Source organism: Lissotriton vulgaris, chromosome 7, assembly GCF_964263255.1.
Source record: "Lissotriton vulgaris chromosome 7, aLisVul1.2, whole genome shotgun sequence".
NCBI classification, from domain to species: Eukaryota; Metazoa; Chordata; class Amphibia; order Caudata; family Salamandridae; genus Lissotriton; species Lissotriton vulgaris.
The window spans coordinates 1027148153-1027171571 of record NC_141695.1 but is presented as its reverse complement, the minus strand read 5'-3'; the positions used below and the strand labels follow the sequence as shown (position 1 = coordinate 1027171571).

The 23419-nt window shown below is 45.2% G+C and overlaps 1 protein-coding gene across 1 annotated transcript in view; it reads right to left on the bottom strand.

Moving 5' to 3' along the window:
- PFDN1 (prefoldin subunit 1) overlaps positions 1–23419 on the bottom strand; it is an 87456-nt gene that overhangs the window by 40362 nt on the left and 23675 nt on the right. The window contains exon 3 of the mRNA XM_086928839.1: positions 1737–1821. Coding sequence (XP_086784965.1) covers positions 1737–1821 — 85 coding nt within the window. The remainder of the gene's footprint in view (positions 1–1736; positions 1822–23419) is intronic.

The window sequence follows — 23419 nt, the reverse complement described above, 5'->3', positions numbered from 1 at the left end:
GCAGGGCCTGCAGCTTTGTACAGTGTCAACGCCATTTATTTTGCAGTAGAACCAGGTCAATCAAAGCGGCATCCTGAAAACCCCTCTCAAATAGGTCGTCTGACAGTGTCACCTGTCCCTAAAGAGCAGCAATCAGCTAACCGTGCTGAGTCTCTCAGCAAAATAAACGTGCCTTCTATGGGAAAGCTATGCCCTCATTTCATACAAGTGCAGAGACATTTGGTTACCAAAAGGAGAGTAATCAAATGCACCCCGTTTTCCCAGTGTGCAGCCTAGTCCATTATTAAAAGGAAAAAAGGGCAATGTTCTTGCACTATTTAACTTGAAGATTACAGTGCAAACACTCCACCTGCGTTTTTACATCGAGGATGTAACATTCAAGATGGCACACACGAGTGACAAGGAATATTTTTAAAACAAGTGCAGTATAGAGCGATCAGTATAATATCGGTGCATCACTGAAACCGATTAAAAAAGAAATATATACTTTTGAAGCAAACACTGTCAAGCTAGCAGTGTAGGTTACATCTATGAAGGAATTGGAATCAACAGGATGACAATCTTTTTAAGCATTAGGTTATGTTGTTGGGTCCTCTCTGTCTGCAAACTATTGAACAGAAGTAAAAGTTAAAAGACCATTTTCTCCAATATAATCTTTTTCTTACTTCAAAACTTTATTCGATCATCAAATAATCATAGAAGTACACAAGATAAACTATTATCATGAAACATTAAAATATCAATCAGTTAAAAAAGACAACAGTTTATACAAACAGTAAACTGACAATATTATTAACACCGAGAACATCAAAACAATTAAAACAATGTGACAAGTCAATTCCAATCCGAAAATTTCGAATAGATCATGTGGCTATTTGTCAAAAGTTGCCATTGATGCCAGTGAGAACTAATGAGCATAAAGTATGTGTAAGCCCAGGGGATAGTTAAATGATGCTGGGAAACAGGAAAACCACAGAGTAGAATTCAGGTGAAGTGCACAAGAAATGCCAAGAGAACAAGAATCCGTTGTAGCTAGGCTAAAAAGAGAGTGCTTCTTTAGAAAAGGATGGACGTATGAAAACCTAAACACATTTGAGGGAGTTTCTGGGTATGTATATGGACAGATACGTGTTTGCACCCAAGCTTTCAAAACAGCTATGTTTTAGGGTAAAACGATGTTCCAGTACTCAAACCGGTCTAACAGAACAATACTTGACACATAAAGAGGTTATTGAAAGAAGAATAGATATAGGAGGCAAAGTCAAGAGGAATTACAGTTAGCGTAAATGTGGGGGTGTCTGGTAACCACACTAACCCTCGTACTATTTACAAGAATATACAGGGCATACAATATTCAGAGCTCACTCTTTATGGGTATAGCTATGCTCTCACCTGCCACCACGAGTCTTGTTCGCTGTGGGACAGTGCTCCCATATGCCTAGGTCGAGTGCTACGGCAATAGAGGAGGTGATCAAAGAACAATTTACACTGGACTACACATGGGGAATACCAGTTACAGTAAGGAAAACGAAAAAGAACAGATAGCGAGATTTTCATGTTGCTGCTATATTTTAACATAAAATCCTCCAAGTGCAACACATTTAGCAAAACTGCTTTGCAAAATACTGTCAATTTGCAAACCACTGTAGGCTAAGATCAAAAGTAGAACGTGACAAACATAATTTAAGAAGATGGGCTGGCAAATTAAAATCAGTTATGATGAACTAAAAGCTTACCTCAAGTTCTTTAATTTTCTCATCTGCTACTTTTTGCTTCTCTTTTAGTTGATTGTGTATACATTCCTTGGATTGAAGGATGAACCTGCAAAATAAAGAATGTTACCAAGGGTTCTTAAACTGTTTCATGAAAGAGGTCATGAAAACCGCTACAATAGTAAACCTACTTTTTTTTATTAAAACTGTACATTCAATCATTATTCCAACATGAACCACAAGCTTTAATGTTACCATTCATTTTCAAAAGTTCAAACAAGACCCACTGTGGTATATAGTCGATACACGATTCAAGAAGGGCTCTGGGGGACCAATACCTATAGGCTTTTATAGCCGTATGGATAGAAAGAACGGAAAGTTGACTTATAGACAATAGGAATCGAATTATTCATGTCGGAGCACAAACTGCTGACAAGCATAGCCTGGCGTTGCGATTGGATACCTGACTGGAGAAGAATGCCAGATGTTGAAGACACTGAAGTGACTATGAAACACCATAAACAGCTGCAAAAGCTAATTTTTTTCCATGCAACAAGGATGTATTAATTACAAATCACCACTGGAATACTGGATCTACTACATGAAAGGAAACCTCAAGTGCTACTTGGCAAATCCATAAACGAGAAACCTATAAAGTGTTTTCAGATTTTGACCCCATATAGCCTTATTAGCAAATAGGCAACCCTAACCCTCACCTGAACGCCTTATCCACCAAAAAAAAACCTACAAAATACATTGAATCTAAGACGAAAACTCAAACCGAAACAATCAGCCAGCTTAGCGCAATGGCATGGCCTTATCTCATTAAAGAATACTTAGAACTAGACCGTGAGGTTTAATAAGTTCCCAGTGAATACAATCATGCACTATTATAGTCATTTGAAGCCACATAATTGCACAAGCTGCGACTCCACAGGAAATCACAAACATTTCTTGATTGATGGCAAGGTCCGCAATTCAGTTACAAAGACGAAAATCTGTATTCTGGGTCCAGACCAAGGAAACAAACAATTAAAAGACCCAAAAGTATCTTTAGAGTCTCCTTGACAAACAGTAAAGCTGCTACACTTTAGTAATAAAATGCATAAAAAACAAGTGTGAAATGTACCTCTGGAAGGTTTAAGCTATTCCTCTTCTCGGAATCCCCTTCCCAACTACCCTTTTTTCACATACCAATGCAAATCGACAAGCTAATAGGAGCAGGTTCACCCAACTTGAACATTATTGAATGCCAGCACACGTTGCATATTTTATTTTTATAAAGAAGTTGGCACTGTACCACAAAGATGTGGCATGCAGGCAGCAGCTCCAGGAAAAAACTCTGAAAGCGTATGCTGTACAACCTCCAGCCACCATTACTAGCCTCTTGAACAGCCACATTCTATGCTTATCATTCAGTCAACACTAGATGGAAGAACAAGTTCTTTACCATCAGGGGTGATTTTTATGATTGAAATGACGGCTCCTTCGGACTCCATTGTTTTAATTTTTTCTAGGCCTATGACTATCCAGAAACTTTCACAGGTCATCAGCACCACGTGGTGCCATACAATGGATGATACAATATTTAAGTGGATGCCGGAAATTGCTTTATGCAGACATGTAGGGAGCTACAAACACCTGTGACACCAGTTATACTTAACAGTTTCTGCACCTATTAAAGGCTTCCGTCAGGACAGAGGAAATGCAGCTTTTTTAAATACATTTTCCAAATCATCCGTATACGGGGAGAAGCAGCAGGCGGAAAGAATCTGCGCAAGCCGTCGTATCCACTTGAAAGATCATAATGACGGTAAGTAACTTGTTCTTCTAATGGATATAGGGTCGGACTGGCCTATGCTTTAATCAGGCAATGCCCAACTGGCTGGTCTGACAGCTCAGTATGTGGACCGTTTTAAAAAAAAGTTGTTTCTGGTTTCATAAATAGCAGCATCAAGTGGCATAGATAAATACAAAAAAAAGACAAGGAAAGAAAGTTCAATTGTGTGTACTCTCCAGGATGTCAGCGCAAGGCTAGAAATACTCCACATTTATCTCAATTTCATCTGTGCATGGGAAAGACAGGCCAGATGGCTTTTGCACAGTACTTAGTTCACTTTTTTAGGGCGGTTTACAGCAACATAATAGTACAAGACGAGGAAGAGCGAGAAAGACTTGGAGCCTAATTACAATGTTGGTTGGAAAGCCTACGACCACTGGAAGGAGGCTTTACGACCGACATTGTAGATTAAACTCCGACCGCCGCGTTACCATGACAGTAGTCGGAGTTTAAATCAGACACGGAATCCAACTCTGTTCCACAGGTTCAAGGAGCCCGCCAGTCAGTCGGAAAGGCCTCATAATTCCTTAAGGCGGCGTTTTCGCCATCGGGATTATGATGGCACTTTCCGACAGCAATTCCATGTTGGCCTTTTGGACATGGAACAGCTATCGGAAAGTGTCTTTGGGGGGCCCTTCCTCAATTCCCCCCCGGGACTCCGCATGTGTCTCTGGGGGACACCTATTGTGCCCCCCTTCACATCCCTGCACATTGTGGCAGACACCATGAGGTACCTGCTGCACAGTGCAATGATGTTTAAAAACTTCCATGTCACAATGGGAGTTTGTGCTGTGTGCGGTTTCGGCCGCTGCGCAAGCTCCCATTGAAAAATGCTAATTGCCGTGTCGGAACCACCGACCTGAGGTTGGTCGGTTCCTCATCCGCAGCGATGTCGGTTGGAGGCAACTCCGACAGACATCGTAATTAGGGTCTATGTATGTTGGTAAAAATTGTACGTTGCGCGTTAGTAATCATCCTGGCTCATCTGTTAACTCAGCCCAGGCACCAGACCCACCATCGCGCAATCTGCTTTCTGTGAAAATATTCACTTTTTAATAGTCTTACCTTCTTCAAATAGTTCTTCAAAATCTAAAGAGAAGTCATCTAGCCTAAAATAGGACTACCTATGAACATAATGACTCAGGGATAGTATAAGATTTAACCGTGTCCTCATCCTTTGAATGATGTGGAAGAGAAAATTGATGGTAATAAGATGCCAAACAAATCAATCGGCATGACCTTGTGCATGAATAAATGCCTTAGTCCGAGGGCAAGTAGATTGAGAATGTTGTGAAAGGAGGGAAACGAGATAGGCTTCAAATTTACCTACTCTCCTCGCAGTACTACTCCTAAAAAGGAGGTTTTTAATTTTAGAAATTTAAGAGAACATTAATACATAGATTCGACAGGAAAGCAAATTAGAGAAGAAAAAAAAAGATTCAAATCCATATCGGGGACTACAAAGGACCTTGGAGAAAACATATTTAACTCTTTGAAAAATCTTACTGCTTGCACAGTGACCTCTTATTGAGCAAATACATGGCCAAATGGCTGCCAATTAACCTTTAAATGCACCCACACAGAGGCCCTTTTTATCAAGTGCCGAGACGAATCTGGGAATCTTCTACCCTCAAGGAAGAAATACTGTCAGGTTTACATTTTGAAGAAAATAGAGACCATCTTCATGTTAGAAGGAGGAAACTTTACACACACACACACACACACACACACACACCACCACATATAGCACCACCTGAGGAAGATCATACCTTTTTGGAGTCAGTCTTCCAGGTTCCAAGCAAGAAAGCTAATCTTGGTTGTAAAAAGACCACTGTGCTGAAAGAGTAGACCTTCCAGTGGAACAAGCGAAACCGAGAGTCCAGTCTCCACATCAGGAGATTGAGGTACTAAGACCTTCTTGCCCAATAAAGGGCAATCACCACAAAGGCACCTTGTGTTCTTTAAAGTAGAGGCAGCTGAGATAAAGCAAAACGCAGTAAACAAAAAGCATACTGCCACATTAAAATACACACCATTAACTTTTTACCAAATGACCACTGAGAGTTGCACTCAATGAAGCAAAATCCAGGGCATTTCTTTTCATTACCAACAGATCGACGTGCAGAGCTTCACATCACCGAAAAATAAGCACCAACCAATTCCATATATTTGAAGCCATTTAGGCCCCATCATGGCATAAATGGCGACACTTTCCACATGGGCTCTCGACCGGACGAAAGGTATTCTATCCTAGACCAGTGACCTGACCCTATGGCTTTGCAGACCTGGTGACGCTCTGTTGAATTTTGTTCACATGTTTCATTATCGCTGATTCCGCTGTTCAACCCCAACCCCAAAGCCCCTTACCCCTCCCATGCATAAACCGCACCTCCCCATGGTGCTTTCCTTGTTTATCAGGGTGATGAATGGGATATAAATCCCCCAAGAACAGACAATCAGAGCGCTATAGATTACAGCAGTGCGGTCACTAACCTATCGATCTGGCATGCTATTTAGCTCAGATTCTTTTCCATGTTGCTTGGTTATACCAAACTTTGCATACTTCTCACCTTAATTGCGCCCCCCCTGTGTTGCAAGCTCGTAGTGGCGCTATCCTGTATCAAAGTGGCACATTATCACTAAACCTTCAATAAATAAACGTTAAAAAAAAAGACAAGAAAAAGAGCATCAACTTCGGGATGAAGGTGCATTTATGGATGACTAAACGCAACCTTTTGAGGCAATATGCATCCAAGTTCAAAGTTCCAGCTAAATGAACTGCTCACAACCCAATGTGTTAGTCTATTTGTTATAATTGGCGATCTGCGGTTTCATTGCAAAGAGGGATTAAGGAGACTTATACCCATTTGTTTATAAAAGTCACAGTTGTCATGCTGCCTGTCAATATCTATACTTGCAGACTAAGAATTTGATGAAGGAGAGCTTGAAGCTCCAAACTTAATTCCCTCAGCTACAAGAGACTGATGTGTAATCAAAACTCCTACTACAAACAAAGGTCACTGGTCAACACCTCTTCTAGGTGGGCCTCCCATTGGGAATTGTCATTCAACACATGAGGCTCTGGGTTTAGAAACACCTACCACTTGAAAAAGGAAATGAGAGACATTCATCAACATCATTGGGATAAAAGACGAAGGTAAGAAGTTTCTCTCTAACCACTTCCTCCAAAAACTGGTTCCATCAAGTACTAATACAGATCCAGGCATATAAATGAAGGCATCACACCCTAGTCTCAAAATCACCCAAGCAAAGCAGAGGGGGCACATGCTGAGCATCACCTGAGTGGCGTTTGACTGCCTGTTATGTGAAAGGGAAAAGGTGATCTTTTCACGTTTATAAGAAACCCCAGCAGCTGTTAACCCGTTCGATGCTGATGACGGAACCGCTCCGTCATCAGCTGCGGTTGGGCTGTGCTGATGACGGAGCGGTTCAGTCATGGCCCGGCCGCCGCGCCTGCGCGGCGCGTTCTATTGAGCGGGGCGGGCCATGACGAAACCGCTTCGTCACGAGCACAGCCCAACCGCGGCCGGTGACGAAGCGGTTCTGTCACCAGCATGCGGCCGCCGCGCGGCCGCCCCACCCTGTTAGCGCTGCGCCGGAATAGCCCCCGCAGCGAACGAGTTAAAGGGTAATGATATTTCACAGGAGCTTTAAAATCAGCCCTGGGAAAACGGACTTGATAAGACACTAGCTAAAATAAAGGTACAGATGCAACATCTGACAGTGCAGGAGAGCAACCTTTACAGCCAGGGCTAGGATAAACACCCCAGGGGACTTCAGGTTGGCATGCTGAAATACCTTAAACTGACAGTAGTAGCTACTCACCAGAACCTCGTGAATTGCCTGTCCTTGAATGTTATTGGTATGTGAAAGCAGGCAGCTTGTAAACCCAGCAACTCCTCTAGACATTCAACCAAAAACCTTAAAAAATGAACACTTGCTCGAAAACTGAAGATTTACCCTAGGGTGTAAACCTTAGTCTTTCTTCCATATTTTAAATAACATGTATAGTACATATTTCCTCTACCAGAGTGAGGAACTTTCTAAAGAATGCCTTTCACTGAAAAAGGTGGTAATTCCCTGCATTAAGTTGTGTTCAGTGGTGCTGGGAGCACTTGGAAGACTAAGAAGGCATAGATGTAAGAGCACGCGAATAACCTTTGTGAACAACCTTTATGACCCACTAGTCCGATGTAACTTTCACTTTTTCAAAGAGGACACTTCCAGCCCTCACCTGAGAATAGAATGGCTGAACCTCCAAGGGCAGAGATTTTTTTGGGGAAACTGGTGCATTAGGAGAGGAAGAGGGTGACTGGTTCTGCTTAACTATTTTCTCACCAACCCTGGGAAACTGCTGCTCTGCAGGCTGAGGCTGCAGGCTTACCCCATGAAAGCACCAGTACTGCTGACTAATTATCCTCAAGGAACAGGCCAAACCCAGAGCTCTGTAGCTTTAGCCTGCCTAAAACACCCAAATGAGCAATGACCCTTCTTCCCAAACCACCTTTGGTCGTAGACGCTCCTCTCAATGAGTGGTGGATCCATATCGCCTAAGCCAGAACCCTAGGCATACGCTTACTTGAATATCATAACTCCAGTACCCATACAGCATACAGTAGGGTCTGTCACATCAAGGCCAATTTGTAAAGACTGCTTAGCACCTCCAAACCATCATAAACCATGGACCCAAAGAAATCTCTCGTGCGCTAAGACTGTACACTGCCAATTTCCACTTCCCACAAAGAATGGGAGTACACAGCAAGCATGCAAGCAGCACACATTAGCTACCCACAGAGCTATACTCCCTGAAGCAAAACCTTTCCAACTCAAGGTATCCAATTTCTCACACTACCTATCCAGAGGACCAGTGGGAAAAGTATTACTTTAAGTCAGATTAATCCTTAATGAATTAGCATTAAAAGGTAATACTTAATATAAAAGCAGACACCAAAGCAGGAGCTCTGATGATGGGGACTTTGGAACAAGAGGTATATTGTTGTCAGGTGAGACTTTATGAACATAACATTTCTATAGGAAAGATCATTTATATGCTTGGATTGAAATGGGGTCAATGCATTTACTTGGTGAGCGATAACCATTTTGGAAATTGAACTGAGGCATATGAATGACCTATTATTAAAAGGAGACAAGTCATATTAATAGACATACTAAAATAGGAAAACGCTAAATACTCAGACAGGCTGTGAGTAAATCAAAGTAGAATCGTAGTTCTTATTTAGGGTAATGATGTCGAAGTTGCTTTAGAAGCCAATATAGAAACTGGTAGTATCAGAATACATAACAAGTCTTTTAAAAGACAATGAGGCAAGTGAATTTCTTGGCAACGGTTTATTAAGAGTGGTATGCCTTTGAGCAAGGGATATTTATACATGTTGAGTAGTTCACAAATCATGTGTTCAAGTACTATAATAAATTATTAAAAGCTGTGTGCGCTGGGTTACTAATAGCAAGCTCTAGAACACAGAGTATCTAGCAGTAGTGTTTAAAACAAATTAGAAGCCCCTGGGAAGCTGGAAAAACCATTTACAGAGAGTACTGCTGTACCACAAAATCTATCCTTTCCTCTCAGAACCCAACGAGTGCTAATGTAGTTTGGAAGGCCATGCAGACTCTTAGTACTGTGTTTTTTTGCCTTACGTTAGTCCCACCAGTTGCTCATACATCTGCACATTGCTTTAAGCAATAACAATTTAAAATTCCCAAATAGGTAGTAGCGAGAGTTACACTTTTTTGTGACCTTTACTATGACGATAAATACCACCTGACTTATTACATCCAGTACCTCCATGACGGCTCAGTGAAGCCCGGGGTACCGACGGACAGGTGAGCAGGCTAATATTAGACCGCTTTTGTAATCTTTGTGGGAATATCCTCTCCTTATTTTCCATATTTCCTTCTCACGATTAATATCCGTCTTTTGAAGAAATTAAGCTGGAGGCTTTACATTCTCTATCCGAGTTGTTATAATGAATACATTGCTTGTTGCTATAAGAACCTTTATGAAGTGTACAGAGTTAAACAATAGTCCCGGTATCTACGGGGTTTCAGCCTAGATATATTTGCCAGCTTTGTTGCAGGCTCCGTGGTGAGCATATTTATCGCGGTTTGTATTTTTGAGGCCGGGTTTACGAGTACTATGGTGACTGCTTTGTGCTCCATATTATTTACTCTACTACAAAAGGGAGTCCGAATACGTTTGTATTCTCTATATGCACAGTGTCTCTCTAAAAGTGTCATTTGGGACAGTGCATAATTTGTAGTCATCATATCTCAAATACAAAAACACTTTACCATATAGTTCAACATACAAGTTCATAAAAAGATATGAACCGGTTTCTATTGAACCAAGTGACTATAGACATTTGTTTTTATACATTTTCATGGAATTGACAGCCTAATCTGTAATTGTTGGCGTGTTTAATGCGGTCTGTTTTATGGATTTTCTTCTAGAGCGGGGCCTCACGTCCTGAGCAGTTGCCAGGAGAGGTGAGGGGATCTACCCATACATAAAGGGGCGAGTCATTAAATTTATAATTATAGTTTTTTCACCAATGAGTGTTGAAATATTGAGTACATTTGACTAATTTTCTATCACCATTCAAGTATGAGTACTGTATTTTAATTTCCATGTTCATACCGCTTTCTCTTTCTCACACAGATCTGACAAATATTACAGTCCATAATTTGTAGATCTGCTGTGTAAGGTTGTATCTGTTTCATCGTGAACAGTAACTACATAATTTTTTTAAGTTATTTTTTAGCACTTTTTCACCTTTTGCAGTAGCTTTAAATTATAGGTCCTGAGGAATGCTCTATACTCTGTAGGTCGCAGAAGCAGAAACATGTAGACCAACCCTCACATACTTGATAACGGCAGTTATTTTTTCAAACTGCACGAGCACTGTTTTTATTCCTGAAACCATGGGCTATATATTAAAGTTGTTAAATACACTTCACATTTTTTTCACTAAGCACTGCACCCATCACTGTAAATGATAGTTAACTCTTCACCTGACAGATCTTAGTGTATCCGTTGGTACCTATTAAAAACATCCCAGAGCTCCTCCCTCGTAGCTGAGGGGTTTGTAGCCCTCAACTGTACTAGGTTTACAGTTGAGAGGAGATCCCAGATGATGAATGATGTCACCTTTGGGTGAGTGATGGGATTTCGTCCTTTAAATAGGGCTTTCCTTTCAGAGGTCATGGTTGTGAACATAGTTTTTAGTATTTAGGCACAGAAATAGGATGCTTAGGCGCCAGGTGATGTATGAGACCCACAGCTATATTGTTGTATTTTCTAAGAATATAGATTATGCAATAAAAACATGGTTTGGGGGAAACACACTTTCATGATATTCTGGTACCATTAGTCTCTGCTTGCTTTTTAATTTGTTGTGAATTGCTTGCATCACAGGCAGGATTAAAAAAAACCTCTGATAACAAACGACGACAACTATGGGCCGTAACTAATCAAAGTTGTGCTGATTTGCCTATGGCCAAGATAAGAGATTGGTTAGATTTTTTGCCTAGATACTGCCCCACGTTTGACTCCTAGTCCATAAGTTATATTAGAGGAACATACATTTTCCTTTCCCTAATGGAGCAGTAGCCAACCATGGCAAATTTTGTGAAAAGATTAGTCTTTAATACAAGGCAATCCATTGGGCCTGTTGACCTTGGCATCCAAGGATTTTGATGGAGGGCTCCAGATGAACTTGTCCAGGTCCATATAGCAATGGACTAATCAGTTAAAAATATTTCAAATAACTGCTGAAAATGAACAGATGGAGCTAATCTCAAGAAAAGTACTAAAAACAGTCTTAGAGAAAGGACATACAAGGTCTTCTTTGGATATTTAGGTTCTTGTTCAGCACTAGAATCAGGAGCTTTATTAGTAATGTGCACATTTTCCTAATCAGGTAATGGAAGAACTGGTTCTTCCTTTCACGCCTAAGAAGCAGACTGTAAACACTCAAGTACAAACAGGAAAAGCAACACTATCAGGTGCTGGCATAGCAATTCTGTACTTTAAACAGGCAACCAGTGTATTAGGAAATACACCTGAAAAATAAATATGTACCTCGGTCTGTGTTATCCCTTTCAAGTGTAGATTCTTAATCAGGCTTTATCGTGTTCACTGATGAACAGTGGAGAAGTATCAATCTTCCTTGTAATGGAGGAGTCGTAAGAACTAACAAGGGAGCAGACAGTCCAAGGCTATTGGTCTAGGAGCAGTCAGAAAAACAGGTGGATCCCGACATAAATTAGAAGATTAAAAATCCAGTTCAGTGAATCATGGGCAGTTGTTCAAATGTTACAACAAATATATTCAGTAGGAGGACACCCAATATTTCTCCTTGTGGTCCCTAACAACTGCTTAGATAAAAAGAAAATTCAGTACACTTTGAAAAATGGTTATTCAGTCGAAATATTTATTGTTTCAAACAAGGAATGCTTAAGAGCTTGAGAAACAAATAAAATGGTTTACTCACACCATGGAAGGATCCTGGAGCACATTCATCAAGCTAAATTAATCTGCTCTTTCATTAGAAAAGTCAATCAGTAAAATTGGGAGGGTGAGATTTCTTCCCTCAATGAATTTTTAATGAAAAAAGAGAAAATATGAAGAGATGGAACCAGATAAGCAGCAACATTCCAGAGGTAACATTTGACACTGCACCTTTGAGGTAGGGTGAAACTCCACCTCCCCATGCCCTGTATTGGCAGTTACTATAATTTGTTAAGAGAACTTCAAGATCCTGGCTTAATATAAACTGCCATTGTGAGGCAAATGGCAAGGAGGAGGGTGGGTCCTTAAGGATTTTTATGAGGAGTCTCATGGCAAAAAAAGTGTTAGGTGACAAATATGGTTACTCTGTTGCTCCGTCTGCAACAGCTTTTAAAATGTAGCCACTTGATTGTTCCTTTTTGCGTAAGTTTAGTTTAAAAAAAATCTCATTTAATTCCTTTATAACTGCCTTTGTACCAAGCGTGGGATATCAGAAGGCTTCCAATGTTGTAGATTCACTGAGTGAGCAAAAGACATTGAAACACTTACACTCCAGGCCTGAAACAGCAGTGTTATTTCTTATATATTCAAAAATGATAATAAATGGGCCAGGAGAAAAATCCGTATTTTATTAAAAATTTAAATAAGAAAAATGTGGATTCAAAAATTAGCACGTTGCCAGTCTCCCAGCCCATTTTGCTAACATCTGAACCAACAATTAGGGAAATATGGAAAAAACGTATTGATAATTAAGCAGCAGTCTTGATAAACATTCCAGACTTCTGAAATTGGCTGCTCTAAACACTTTATAACTATATTAGATGATTAAACCCAGTTTGCGCATTGTAAATCCACTACCAGTATCATTTTCAGTTCTATTAAAAGGGTGGGAAGGAGTGAGGTTTGTTCAATGTGATACAAGCAGCTATACCAGATCCCAAAACCTCCAAGATTAAACTTAAATAGCATTTTTACAATTAGGTTAGCATTCTCATTAACCAAAAGTGGAAACTGTTGAAGCATACTTTGAATCTTTAACCCCTTCGATGCTGTCGGTGGTCGTGTGCTGATGACGAGCTGAGCTCGTCATGAATATATGGCATCAAGAATTTTACAGCACAGGGGAAAAATAACCACAGCAGCCAAGGTGTTAAGAAGCGAACCCGTAGCCCCGGCCATTTTATACTATTGGATATCTCTGTCCCCAAGGCTTCAAAGAAGAATTCATTTCATTATTTCAGGGTTCATGACTTGAAAGATCCAGGCCCAGACCATAGCAGTCTTTAGCCGAAAAGTGTGACAATCTGATATTATACTCTAAAAAATTATTTCTTACAAAATGAAGAGTGTAAATAATTTTATATAGAGTTCTATTGGGCACTTTAAAGATCTTAGGGGTAAAAAAAAAAAGGTAAATGTATTCGTGACTCAATCATTACCGTATATAAAAGATATTTGTCAAATACTTGGGTAATCAGTGTATTATTAAAACAAGATATAGTATCCATAAAGCGGGCTGGTAATATAACCTTAGGTGTGGCAAGACCTAAGCCAACCCCCAGACACCCCCCCCCCCACACACAATTACAATGGAAAAAAGCTTGTTGATTATTTAAGAAAAAGTAACAAATCAATGCATCAACTTCATGAAAGTGTTTCAGGATTTTAATGGGAACATTAGAAACTAAAAATATAAAAAGCTGTAGAATTTCCATCTTGACAATAGCTACTCTACTCTACCAATGACAGGGGAAATTGCTTCGATTTGTCAAGACAATTCCAGACTTTAATAAAATTAGCTATTTGGCTGAATTTAAATAGGCCAGATTAGTAGGTGGTAACATATCCGAAATAGCAAGAGAGGGCTATACCCGCATTGGCACCTAAAGGGAAGACTTTTATGGGGCATTAGAAACCAGTACTTAATTTTTTTTTTCTAGGATTGATTTTATAATCTCTAATCAGAGTTAAAGTGTACATTTTACTTAATGTGATTTATATGTTGGATTTCACGCCTTTTAAGTAAAGAATCATGTTGTCGGCATAAAGTTTCAACTCTGGCATGCCAGAAACTGAAGGGAAGAATGTGGCCACCTTTTTAAACACCAATTAGTTGAGGCCGAAGCCCAGACATCGAATTTTGATAATTTTTTTAAAACCTTTATTTTCAAAAGTTTTTACGAGAAAAACAAAAAGCAAAAAGACCCCCCTCTCCCCACATGGGCAGCATTACAAACAATAGTACACAGGTCGATGGACTCATTATGGCACTCTACAGAAGGGACTACATCTGTAAACAAGGAAGTTCATGTGACAGAGAAACATTACCAGAATTACATTTCAAGTATAAGTGAGGAAGTCAGAGCAGGACCCAAGAGCCGCACCCCACATTCAGGTATTCATAAACGTGCTCCCCCCGGGCCTGTTTCAGATGAAGAGAACAGGTCGCCCCTGGTCCCCTCGGAATCAGAGTGTGACTCCGCTCCAAACCCTGCCATACACAGGGTTCGCCAAGCCAACAGGTCTTCCTGCAATTGGTCATCTTCTCTGGAGCTCTGCATATGCGTTTCCTCCGCAAGTGCCCACTCCCTCACATCCTTAAGCCAAATATCTACCTCAGGGTCCCTCTGACCCATCCATGTAATAGCAACCCTGCGCCTAGCTTAAACTAGCATCAACTGCAGCAGCCTATACAGAAGTTTCCGTTTCCTGGGCCTCGGCACCAAACCCAACAGACAATGCAAGGGGGACAGGTCAATTCGGAGGCCGGTAGTGGCCGCAATGCGACCCACCACCCCGGTCCAGAAGCTCCCCATCGAAAAACATTCCCAGGCCATATGCAAAAATCCTGCCCCTGCTGCGCCACACCTGGGCTAGTTGTCCCGTCCATCCGTAGAGTAACGGCTCACCGTTTTGGGGGTAAGATAGGTGCGATGAAGAAAGTTAAAATGAATAAACTTAAAACGAGCATTACAGGACACGTGTTTCGTCAAGGTCCCTATGCACCTCCTCTGACCCTGAACCATGAAGTGCACCCAAGTCCCCCTCACACGCCGCCCAGGACGGCGGGACCTGGGGGGTGGGGGGGTGAATCGCGTCTCATCGCCGCGTACAACAGAGTTATCAACTTACGCCCCTACCACAGGGCATTATGATATGAAGTGTATGGGTCATTTGGGGAATCTCTGGACACTGCGGCCAGATTGATCGCACAATGGAGCGCAGGCTCTAATACTGAAGGAATTGCCCTCCGCTCAGGCCAAATGTGTCCTCAGCCTGCTCGTAAGTCAGGAAGCTATCCGATGGGTACAAGTCTGCAAGCAGTTCACAGCCCCGTCCCTCCATGCTCGAAAGGACATTTGACTCTCCACCACCACCATCGAGGCCAAGATCCAAATTGGCAACTCTCTATGAAAGGGCGCAGAGCGCAGAACCCTCTCCACAAAACGCTGCCACACACTAGCCGTGTGCTGTACCACATACGGAAGCGCAGGTGAAGCCCCCGAACCCCGCATCAGTGCCTGCTGAAGCTCATGCGCCATGGCCCGCCCAGCCAACAGCCTCGTCTCCCACATATCTGTGTCCGAAAACCATCTGGCCGCCAGAAGGAGCTGTGCCCCATAATAATAAAGATTAAAGCGTGGGGCCTCTAAACCTCCCTCAGAAAAGGAGCTCACCACAGTGCTCAGGGCCACTCTGCTACGCTGTCCCGCCCACAGCAGGGACGTCAGTAGTGAATTGAGGGTCCGAAACACCCCTCGGGGGGAGAGGGCATAGCGTATTCTGCAGAATATACAGCATTCGTGGCAGCATCACCATTTTAGCGATGGCCGCCGCCCCATGAGGGAGAGTGGCAAGGTGTTCCAAAATTTTACAGACTGACCCAGCGAGGCAATCACAGTCTGCATTACAGGCCAGGGCCGGAGCCTCCGACGAGGAAACGTGGATGCCCAGGTATCTAAAGCTGGTCAATTCCCATCGTAATCCCAGTTCCGGCAGATCCTCGATGTGTACAGAGTCAAGCCCTGAAAGCGGGAAAATCAGTGATTTATTGCGATTGAGTCGCAGGCCTGACGCATCCCCAAAGGAGTCTAGGAGGTTCAACAACCGCGGTAGGGCCTCTCTAGGTTTGGACAAATAGAACAAGGCGTCATCCGCATAGAGCGACAGCTATATCGCCAGGGCGAAGAGCAGGGGCGACAGGGGGCAACCATGTTTCGTTCCCAGTCCTAGCTGCCACTCCTCCGATCTCGCTCCGCCAAGGCGGACCCGGGCACTAGGGGAACTATACAAAATCTCGACCCAGCGAGCGAAGTTGGGTCCAAAACCAATCCTCCGGAGTACCTCCTGCAATTTGCCCCAATCGACCGTGTCAAAGGCCTTGGCCAGGTCTAGTCTATAGAAACTAACACCGTCTGCTCCTCGCTACCGCTCATCTTGTGCTGTATGTGGTGTAACCGCCTCAGATTCATTGCCGTATTATGACCAGGTATAAAACCGCACTGGTCCTGATGCACCAAGTGTTCCATTTGTGGCGCCAGCCGGGTAGCCAGCAGCTTGGTCTGAATCTTGACATCAGTGTTGATCATAGTGATGGGGCGGTATGAGGAAGGGTCCGGTTTGTCCCCCCCTGGCTTGAGAATCATGCAGATCTCACCCTGAGCCATGCTCCTCGGGAGGACCCCCGTCTCAAAGGCTTCAAGATAGGCCTGCAACAGGAGAGGCACCAAACGTTCCCTAAACTCATAGTAAAACTCCGGGGGGAATCCATCACTGCCCGGAGATTTCGCGTGCGGCAAACGAGCCAGCGCTCCCTGTATCTCCAGAAGGGTCAGGACCGAGTCCAGGTCCTCACGGTCCGAATCCGAAAGGGTCAGGAGGGGAGATTCCTGTAAATAGGGGAGATAGGTGGCAATCGAAATAGCCGGGTCCGCCAGATACACAAGCTGTAAATGGGACTGAAGGACCTCTAGGAGGGTCCGTTCTGAGTAAACTTTTTCACCTTTCTGGACACGTAGGGCAACAATACGTTCAGGGGTCTGCTCCCATTTCAGGATCCAGGCCAAAAGCCTCCCCGACTTGTCCCCTTCCCGGTGAAGGCGTTGCCTATATTGGCCCAGAGTGTACCTATCCAACCGATCCAGGACATCATGTACCCGGGCCCGAGTCGCCTGTTCCTCCCGCTGCTGGGGACCACTAGGGTCAACTACCGATTGGTCACGCAGGAGAGCTTCCTCCTCCCTCTGGAGGTCGTGAAGGAGCTGCTTCCGAACTCCATAGGTGAGCCCCATACAAGCGCCACATACAACTGCCTTGAGGGCCTCCCATCTGGTGGCCAGGGATACCGTCTCATCGCTCCAATTGAGATCCGCGTAGTCCTCTATCGCCTTATCCACATGCGCCCTGCCCACCTGATCACGAAGGATGTCCGCCGGGAGCCTCCAAGTGCGAGGCTGAGCCACCGGGGAACCCCACCAAACCTCACAGGACACCGGGGAATGATAGGACAAGAACCGGGCCTGGTGAGTCACCTCTACCGTCAGGCTAGTTCCACCATCAGCCACTAATATCCTGTCGAGACGGCTGTGCGTATTATGTGTGAACGAAAAACCGGTGTACAGCCGCTGGGACGGGTGTTTCAGGCGCCAGGTATCTATCGCGCCCACATTATTCATGACCTCTCTAAGCTGAGCAGTCATGCGGGGTTTAGTACCCTCCAGAGGGGGGGACCTATCCAGGACCGGGTCAAGGATACAATTAAAATCCCCGAACCAAAGCAACGGGGTTCCCATATCCTGAATAAAAGTGTCCTGCAATCCCCCAAAAAATGTCGGGTCATCAGTGTTGGGTGCGTAGGAATTCAGAATAACCAAATCCCTCCCATCGAGCGTAGCCCTAAGGAGCAGGTACTGCCTCTGAACGTCTGCCTCCATATATTGCATAACGAACGGTACCCCAGGTGCCACCCAAACCAGAACCCATCTGGCATAAGGCGAAGGACGCATGAAACAACTGCCCATGCCATTTTTCCCTAGCTTTTGTGCCCCCTCATCCACCAGGTGGGTCTCCTGCAAACAAGCTATAGACCCCTTGTGTCTCTGGAGGTAGGAGAGGACCCTGTATCGCTTGGTGCATGTGCCCAGCCCTCTCACGTTCCAACTCAGAAATTTATACGCCATGGGTGCCAAAAACTGTTACCCAGTCGTATTCTCCTCTGCACAGTGTGTACCCCCCGCAGTGCCCGACCTGTAATACAACGGATGCCCCAAACATTACCCCACAATTTCCCATTCAAACAAGCCCCCCGTCCACGAGCAAAATGTCAACAACAACCACACGCGCCACTCTGCCCGTACCCTGCTGGTGCCAGGACGTGCACAGCCACCCCATACGCCTAAGAGGCCAACCCTCTACAAAAACAAAGAAAAACTGACCCCCCCCCCGCCCCCGACTCCCCACCAACCCCATTGTCCATATCAAAGACCAGGCTCAACATTTCGATTCCAGACCATACACACACACTGCAATAACCCAAATCACGCTCTCGGCCCCGCAAAAGCAAGGCCCTCCAATTAAGGGGAGACTTCCACCCCTCCCTCAGAAACAGCCCCAGGGAGCCCTTACCAACCTAACTGGCTCACATTCAGCCGCCATACTGAGTCACCCATCAACCATTTGCTCACGTTAATGTCCAGGTCTCTCAAGAGGGATCTCCAGCCCCTTGGGATCCGCTCGCCGCAGTCTCCGGGACCGGCGTGGCAGTAAGCGGCTCGGTTGAAGCCGCTTCCAGGAGAGTGTCCGGGACCAGGATGCCATCACGTTCAAGGGGGAGTCCAGCCATCAGGTCGTCGGCCACCTCCACCGGACTCATATGCAAAGCGCCGTCCTCACCGACCAGAACTCTGCCGCTCACTTGACTGGTCGCAGCCCCGGATCGGCGCCGCCGTCTGCTATTGAGTCTCCTAGGCAGTCGGGAGCCCCATCTTTCACGGGGGGCCCCCCGCTCTCCCGGAGGAAGATAGTCTCCCCGGATCTCCAGCCCCTCCCAGACCTCCGCCAGGGCCTCGAAGGAGTGTGCCTTCCCCTGCGACAGAACCTTCAGCATGGCGGGGTATAAAAGCAATGTATTGCAATTGCATCTCTCTGAGTTTTTGCTTGACCCCCAGGAAGGATTTCCGCTGCTCCTGAACCTGTTTGGTATAGTCCGGGTAAATGGAGACCTGCTATTTTCGAACATAAGGTTTTCTGATTCCCGCGCTGCCCGCAGGATACAATCCCAGTCTTGATAATTCAGGATTTTTGCGATGATAGCTCTAGGTGGTGCCCCCGGGCGGGGCGGCGGGACCAAAGCCCGGTGGGCCCTTTCAATTACGAAGACCTCCGAGAGACCGCTCGGGCACAAGTGAGTACGAATCCAGTCTTCTAGGAAGCGTTCCGCATTTCCTGCCTCCGCATGTTCGGGCACCCCCAGGACACGGATGTTACTGCGACGCGCCCTCCCTTCCGCGTCCTCCGCCCTGAGCTCCAGGGCTCCCATCGTGGCAGTCAGTTATAATACAGTCTTCTTCAGGCCGGCCACCTCACCTGTAGTTGTTTGATGTTACTCCCTGCCTCAGTCACTTTGTCCGCTACATTCCGCAGATCGGCCCTCAACAGATTGACATCTATGGATACCGTCTCTATTTGGAGTTCCAGTGCAGAGTGGGAGCACTGAATTGCTTTCAAAAGTTCCGCCCGGGAGGGCTCCCCAGCGGCATCCGAGCCACAGTCATGGCCCGACTGCCTCGTGAGCCGCTGAGACGGGAGTCTTGGGGTAGGGTATTGTGGAATGGTGTTTGGCTGCGTGGACCGAGATGTCTTATCCTTACGCATCTTGAGCTCCAGCTGCGGCCCTCTCGGACCGGCAAGGGGGCACAGGCTCCACCCAGAGCAGGATCCTCGGACCCCAGATGACCCGTTGGAAACGAGAAGCCCCTACGTCTCCATCCACCTATTGTAGGGGCCGATGCGCCAGCAAGCGCCGTGGGGGCACCAGGCCGTCTTGGCAAGAAGGAGCCCCTGCCACAGGCAACCGAGCCCAATGTCCACCAGCAAGGGGTCCCAGGGCCACGAGGGTCCAGAGCGTCCGGGCCAGCCCCCGCCCACCTCAAGATCAAGGCACAGACTTCTCCAGCTGCCCCCCCCCCCACCTGGGGGGCAAACAAAGCATGTGGGTGAGGCGCTCAGCAGGCTCTTTGTGTGCGCAAGCTGCGAGAATGGTCTGCGAAATCGGCCACCAAACCACCCGAAGGGTCCCAGTCTAGGGCGTGGTTCCGCCCTCAAAATGGCGCCAGGGGCCCAAAAGGCTGACCAGCCAGCCAGATTTAGACCCTGGGCACAGATGAGGCTGCAGCCTCCGCACCCCCCAAAAGTCAGCCAAGCGTCAGGCCCTGCCCGGGCCGAGGTCGGCCCCCGTGCAGCCCACGGTCCGCCGCGAAGAGGGGGGGCGGGAAGGGTCACACAGATCAAGCGGGAGGCCGGGATCACGCCGCCCGCCTCAGTCAATGCGGCAAATTCCGCCGCTGCACCCGTGTGGTGCCCACAGGCGCCCCCTGGCCTCTCAGCGACTGGAGCCCCAGATGGCAGCGGGCTCCGGTATGCAAATTCGCCCCCGCCGCGGGGTTCTCACCCTCAAGCCTCCACCAGCCCGTTGGAGGCCGAAGGCCGCAAGCCCCGGCCCCAGGCAGATAGAGGCGCGGGCGTCCCACAGCAGGAATCGACGGCAGCCAGCCCCAGAGGTCCGTCTCACTAGCTGGCCCGCCGGCCTCTCCTGGCAATAGGGGTCGTCAATGGCAGGCCTCCGTCGGCCCGGAACAGGGCTCCGCACCCCGCAGTGCAAAGGCCGAAAGCCCCGGCCTCAAGTAGAAAGAGGCTCGGGGCGTCACCCGGCAGGAATTGACGGCGGCCACCCGCGGGGCCAGTCTCAGGATTCAGTCCGCTGGCCCTCCCAGCCAGTAGGGGGCCGGTTCCGATCGCCGGTCGGCTCGTCTAGGAACCCGAACAGGATATTTGGCAAGATTTGTAGGGTCCGATGGACGGAGCCGGAGGAGCTCACGTCCTGCCGGCCATGTTGCTTGGCCACGCCCCCTAGAATTTTGATAATTAGCATAAAATGTTGAGTTATAAGCATACACTTGGAGAATTCTTATTCAAAAGCTTTTTTATTTATCATTATTATTGCAGATTTATTAGTTTATGAAAAGTACTGGATTGCTTGAATCAAAGAATTCATGTTAGCCGAAATGGAATAGCCAAAAAAAACATTCTGATTTGACCGTGATGTATTAAAGTAGAGGTTTCCCCACTCTTCAGAATACGGACTACCATTACTTCTGAAAAAGGACCTGGAGTTAACTTACGTTGCATAATGTGATTACATAATTTTACTAAACTTCCTGTAATTAAGGAAATAAGTCTTTATAAACCTTTATCTGTAGCTTTTGCACTGGCAAGCCCATATAATACTATTTTAATATCTTAAACAGAAATATAATAAAGGTTGTTTGTTGATCAGAAGATATTTTTGGAAAATATATCTACTCCAAGTATTTAAATCTGCGTCAATTACTTTGAGGGATTCATACATTGTTTTGGAATGATTTAGGAAGACTTGCACAATGGAGCTTCGATGGAAGACTGGTAGTTTGATCACAGGATAAATAGTTTCTTAATAACCTTTTAACTTTGCCTCGCCTGTGATGATCTTTGAAGATTCTCTTGACAAAGAAACAAAGCAATGGTTGCCTTATCACCCACAGTACGGAGATTCAAAATTATTTTCTAGCTCTATACAATTTAGCCACATATGCGAAAGTGGCCACATTGCCCCTAAAAACATTTCACATTATAGGAACTGGAGTGGTTTCAAGGTTGCTGCGGAAAAACAAATATACTATAAAACTGCAAGATGAAGTTAACCACTTTGTCTCTAAAAGTAGGTTTTTATTAAAGGACTATCTTGTATTAAAAACATGGTTCGACTCCATCGCTTAAGAGCAGATTGCAGCCGGAGAAGCAATTTTAACAACTGAGGAGGTCTTCCTAATTAAGTTCTTGGAAATTTAAAAGAAGTCTAATCAAGAAACAGAGTTTAACCTTTCCTGGAAAAGCAGATTAGAGCTGCAAAGCCTCTTCTACAAAAAAGAGCAGAGATTGTCATATCAGAACAAACATGGGACATAAATTCTTCTGAAGGCCTAAAGGATCTTTACTTCGATTGTTTTAGTTAGTATTTACTCCTTTGTGCAATATTCAGCAAAATTAACAAGCATAGTATGTGGGAACTTGGCTTGCGGATTACGGGTATGGTTGGGACTCTTAACTCTGCTGTAGAATTTAATTAAGATGCGTTTCTGAGTTAACCTTTTCACCAAGGGGGATCATACAGCCTTCATTTGTGCAATTTTCAGAGACACCCAGAAACCTAAGATTTGATCTGCGCAAATGTTTTTTTTTTTTAGTTCTTCCAGTTTGTCTTTTCCTATCATAATTTCCTACTCATACACAGAAGAGCAGCTCTGTAGTACATTTTGCTGACTTTCAAGATCGGAGACTTTGGGCTACAGTTCCTATAGACTTATTGGGAAGAGGAGCTCAGATTTGAGTGCTGCATGCTCTCCACTTCCAACTCCTTCAGAAAGTGGAGTGCACTCACCTTAAGGCCTGATCCAATCAGACAGCCGGCGGGTCAATTCCATCGGTCACAGCAACGGCCGATGATGTGGCTTGACCTCCTCCACAAACCTTGTTATGTAAAGTTCTACTGCTGGCTGGATCAATTTCAAATTGTGCTCAAAGTTTTCCTAGAAATCGCCTCTCTGCCCTCCAGTCTTCCTAACCGCAATGCACTAACCGATTGCTGCTGCACACAGCAGCTCGGCACAAACTTCCTCCGGGATGCAAAGCAACAGGCAGGTATAATGATAATTCCAAATTTGTAAAGTGCAAACTTATCACCCCCAAGGGAATCCAGGAGCTGGGGGCTGTCAGGGAGATTAAGTAAACTATTTCCCAGAGTTACATGATGCGAAGCTGAGCTGCTGCCGGCGAACGAACCGTGAGCCTTGTACTCCAGGGTCAGCCACTATGGCTGCTGCGCCACACCTCTCAGTCACGGGAAGATCCACGCTCACTTGGAACAGACCTTCTAGGGTGTCCAAAAAAAAAAAAAAAAAACCCTTCTCCCATATCTCCTACATTTTATTAACTTGGGCCTGCAATTCTTCTCTGAAATGGTGCACTTTGCTACAATTAGGGCCTGCATAAAAGGTTCTAAGA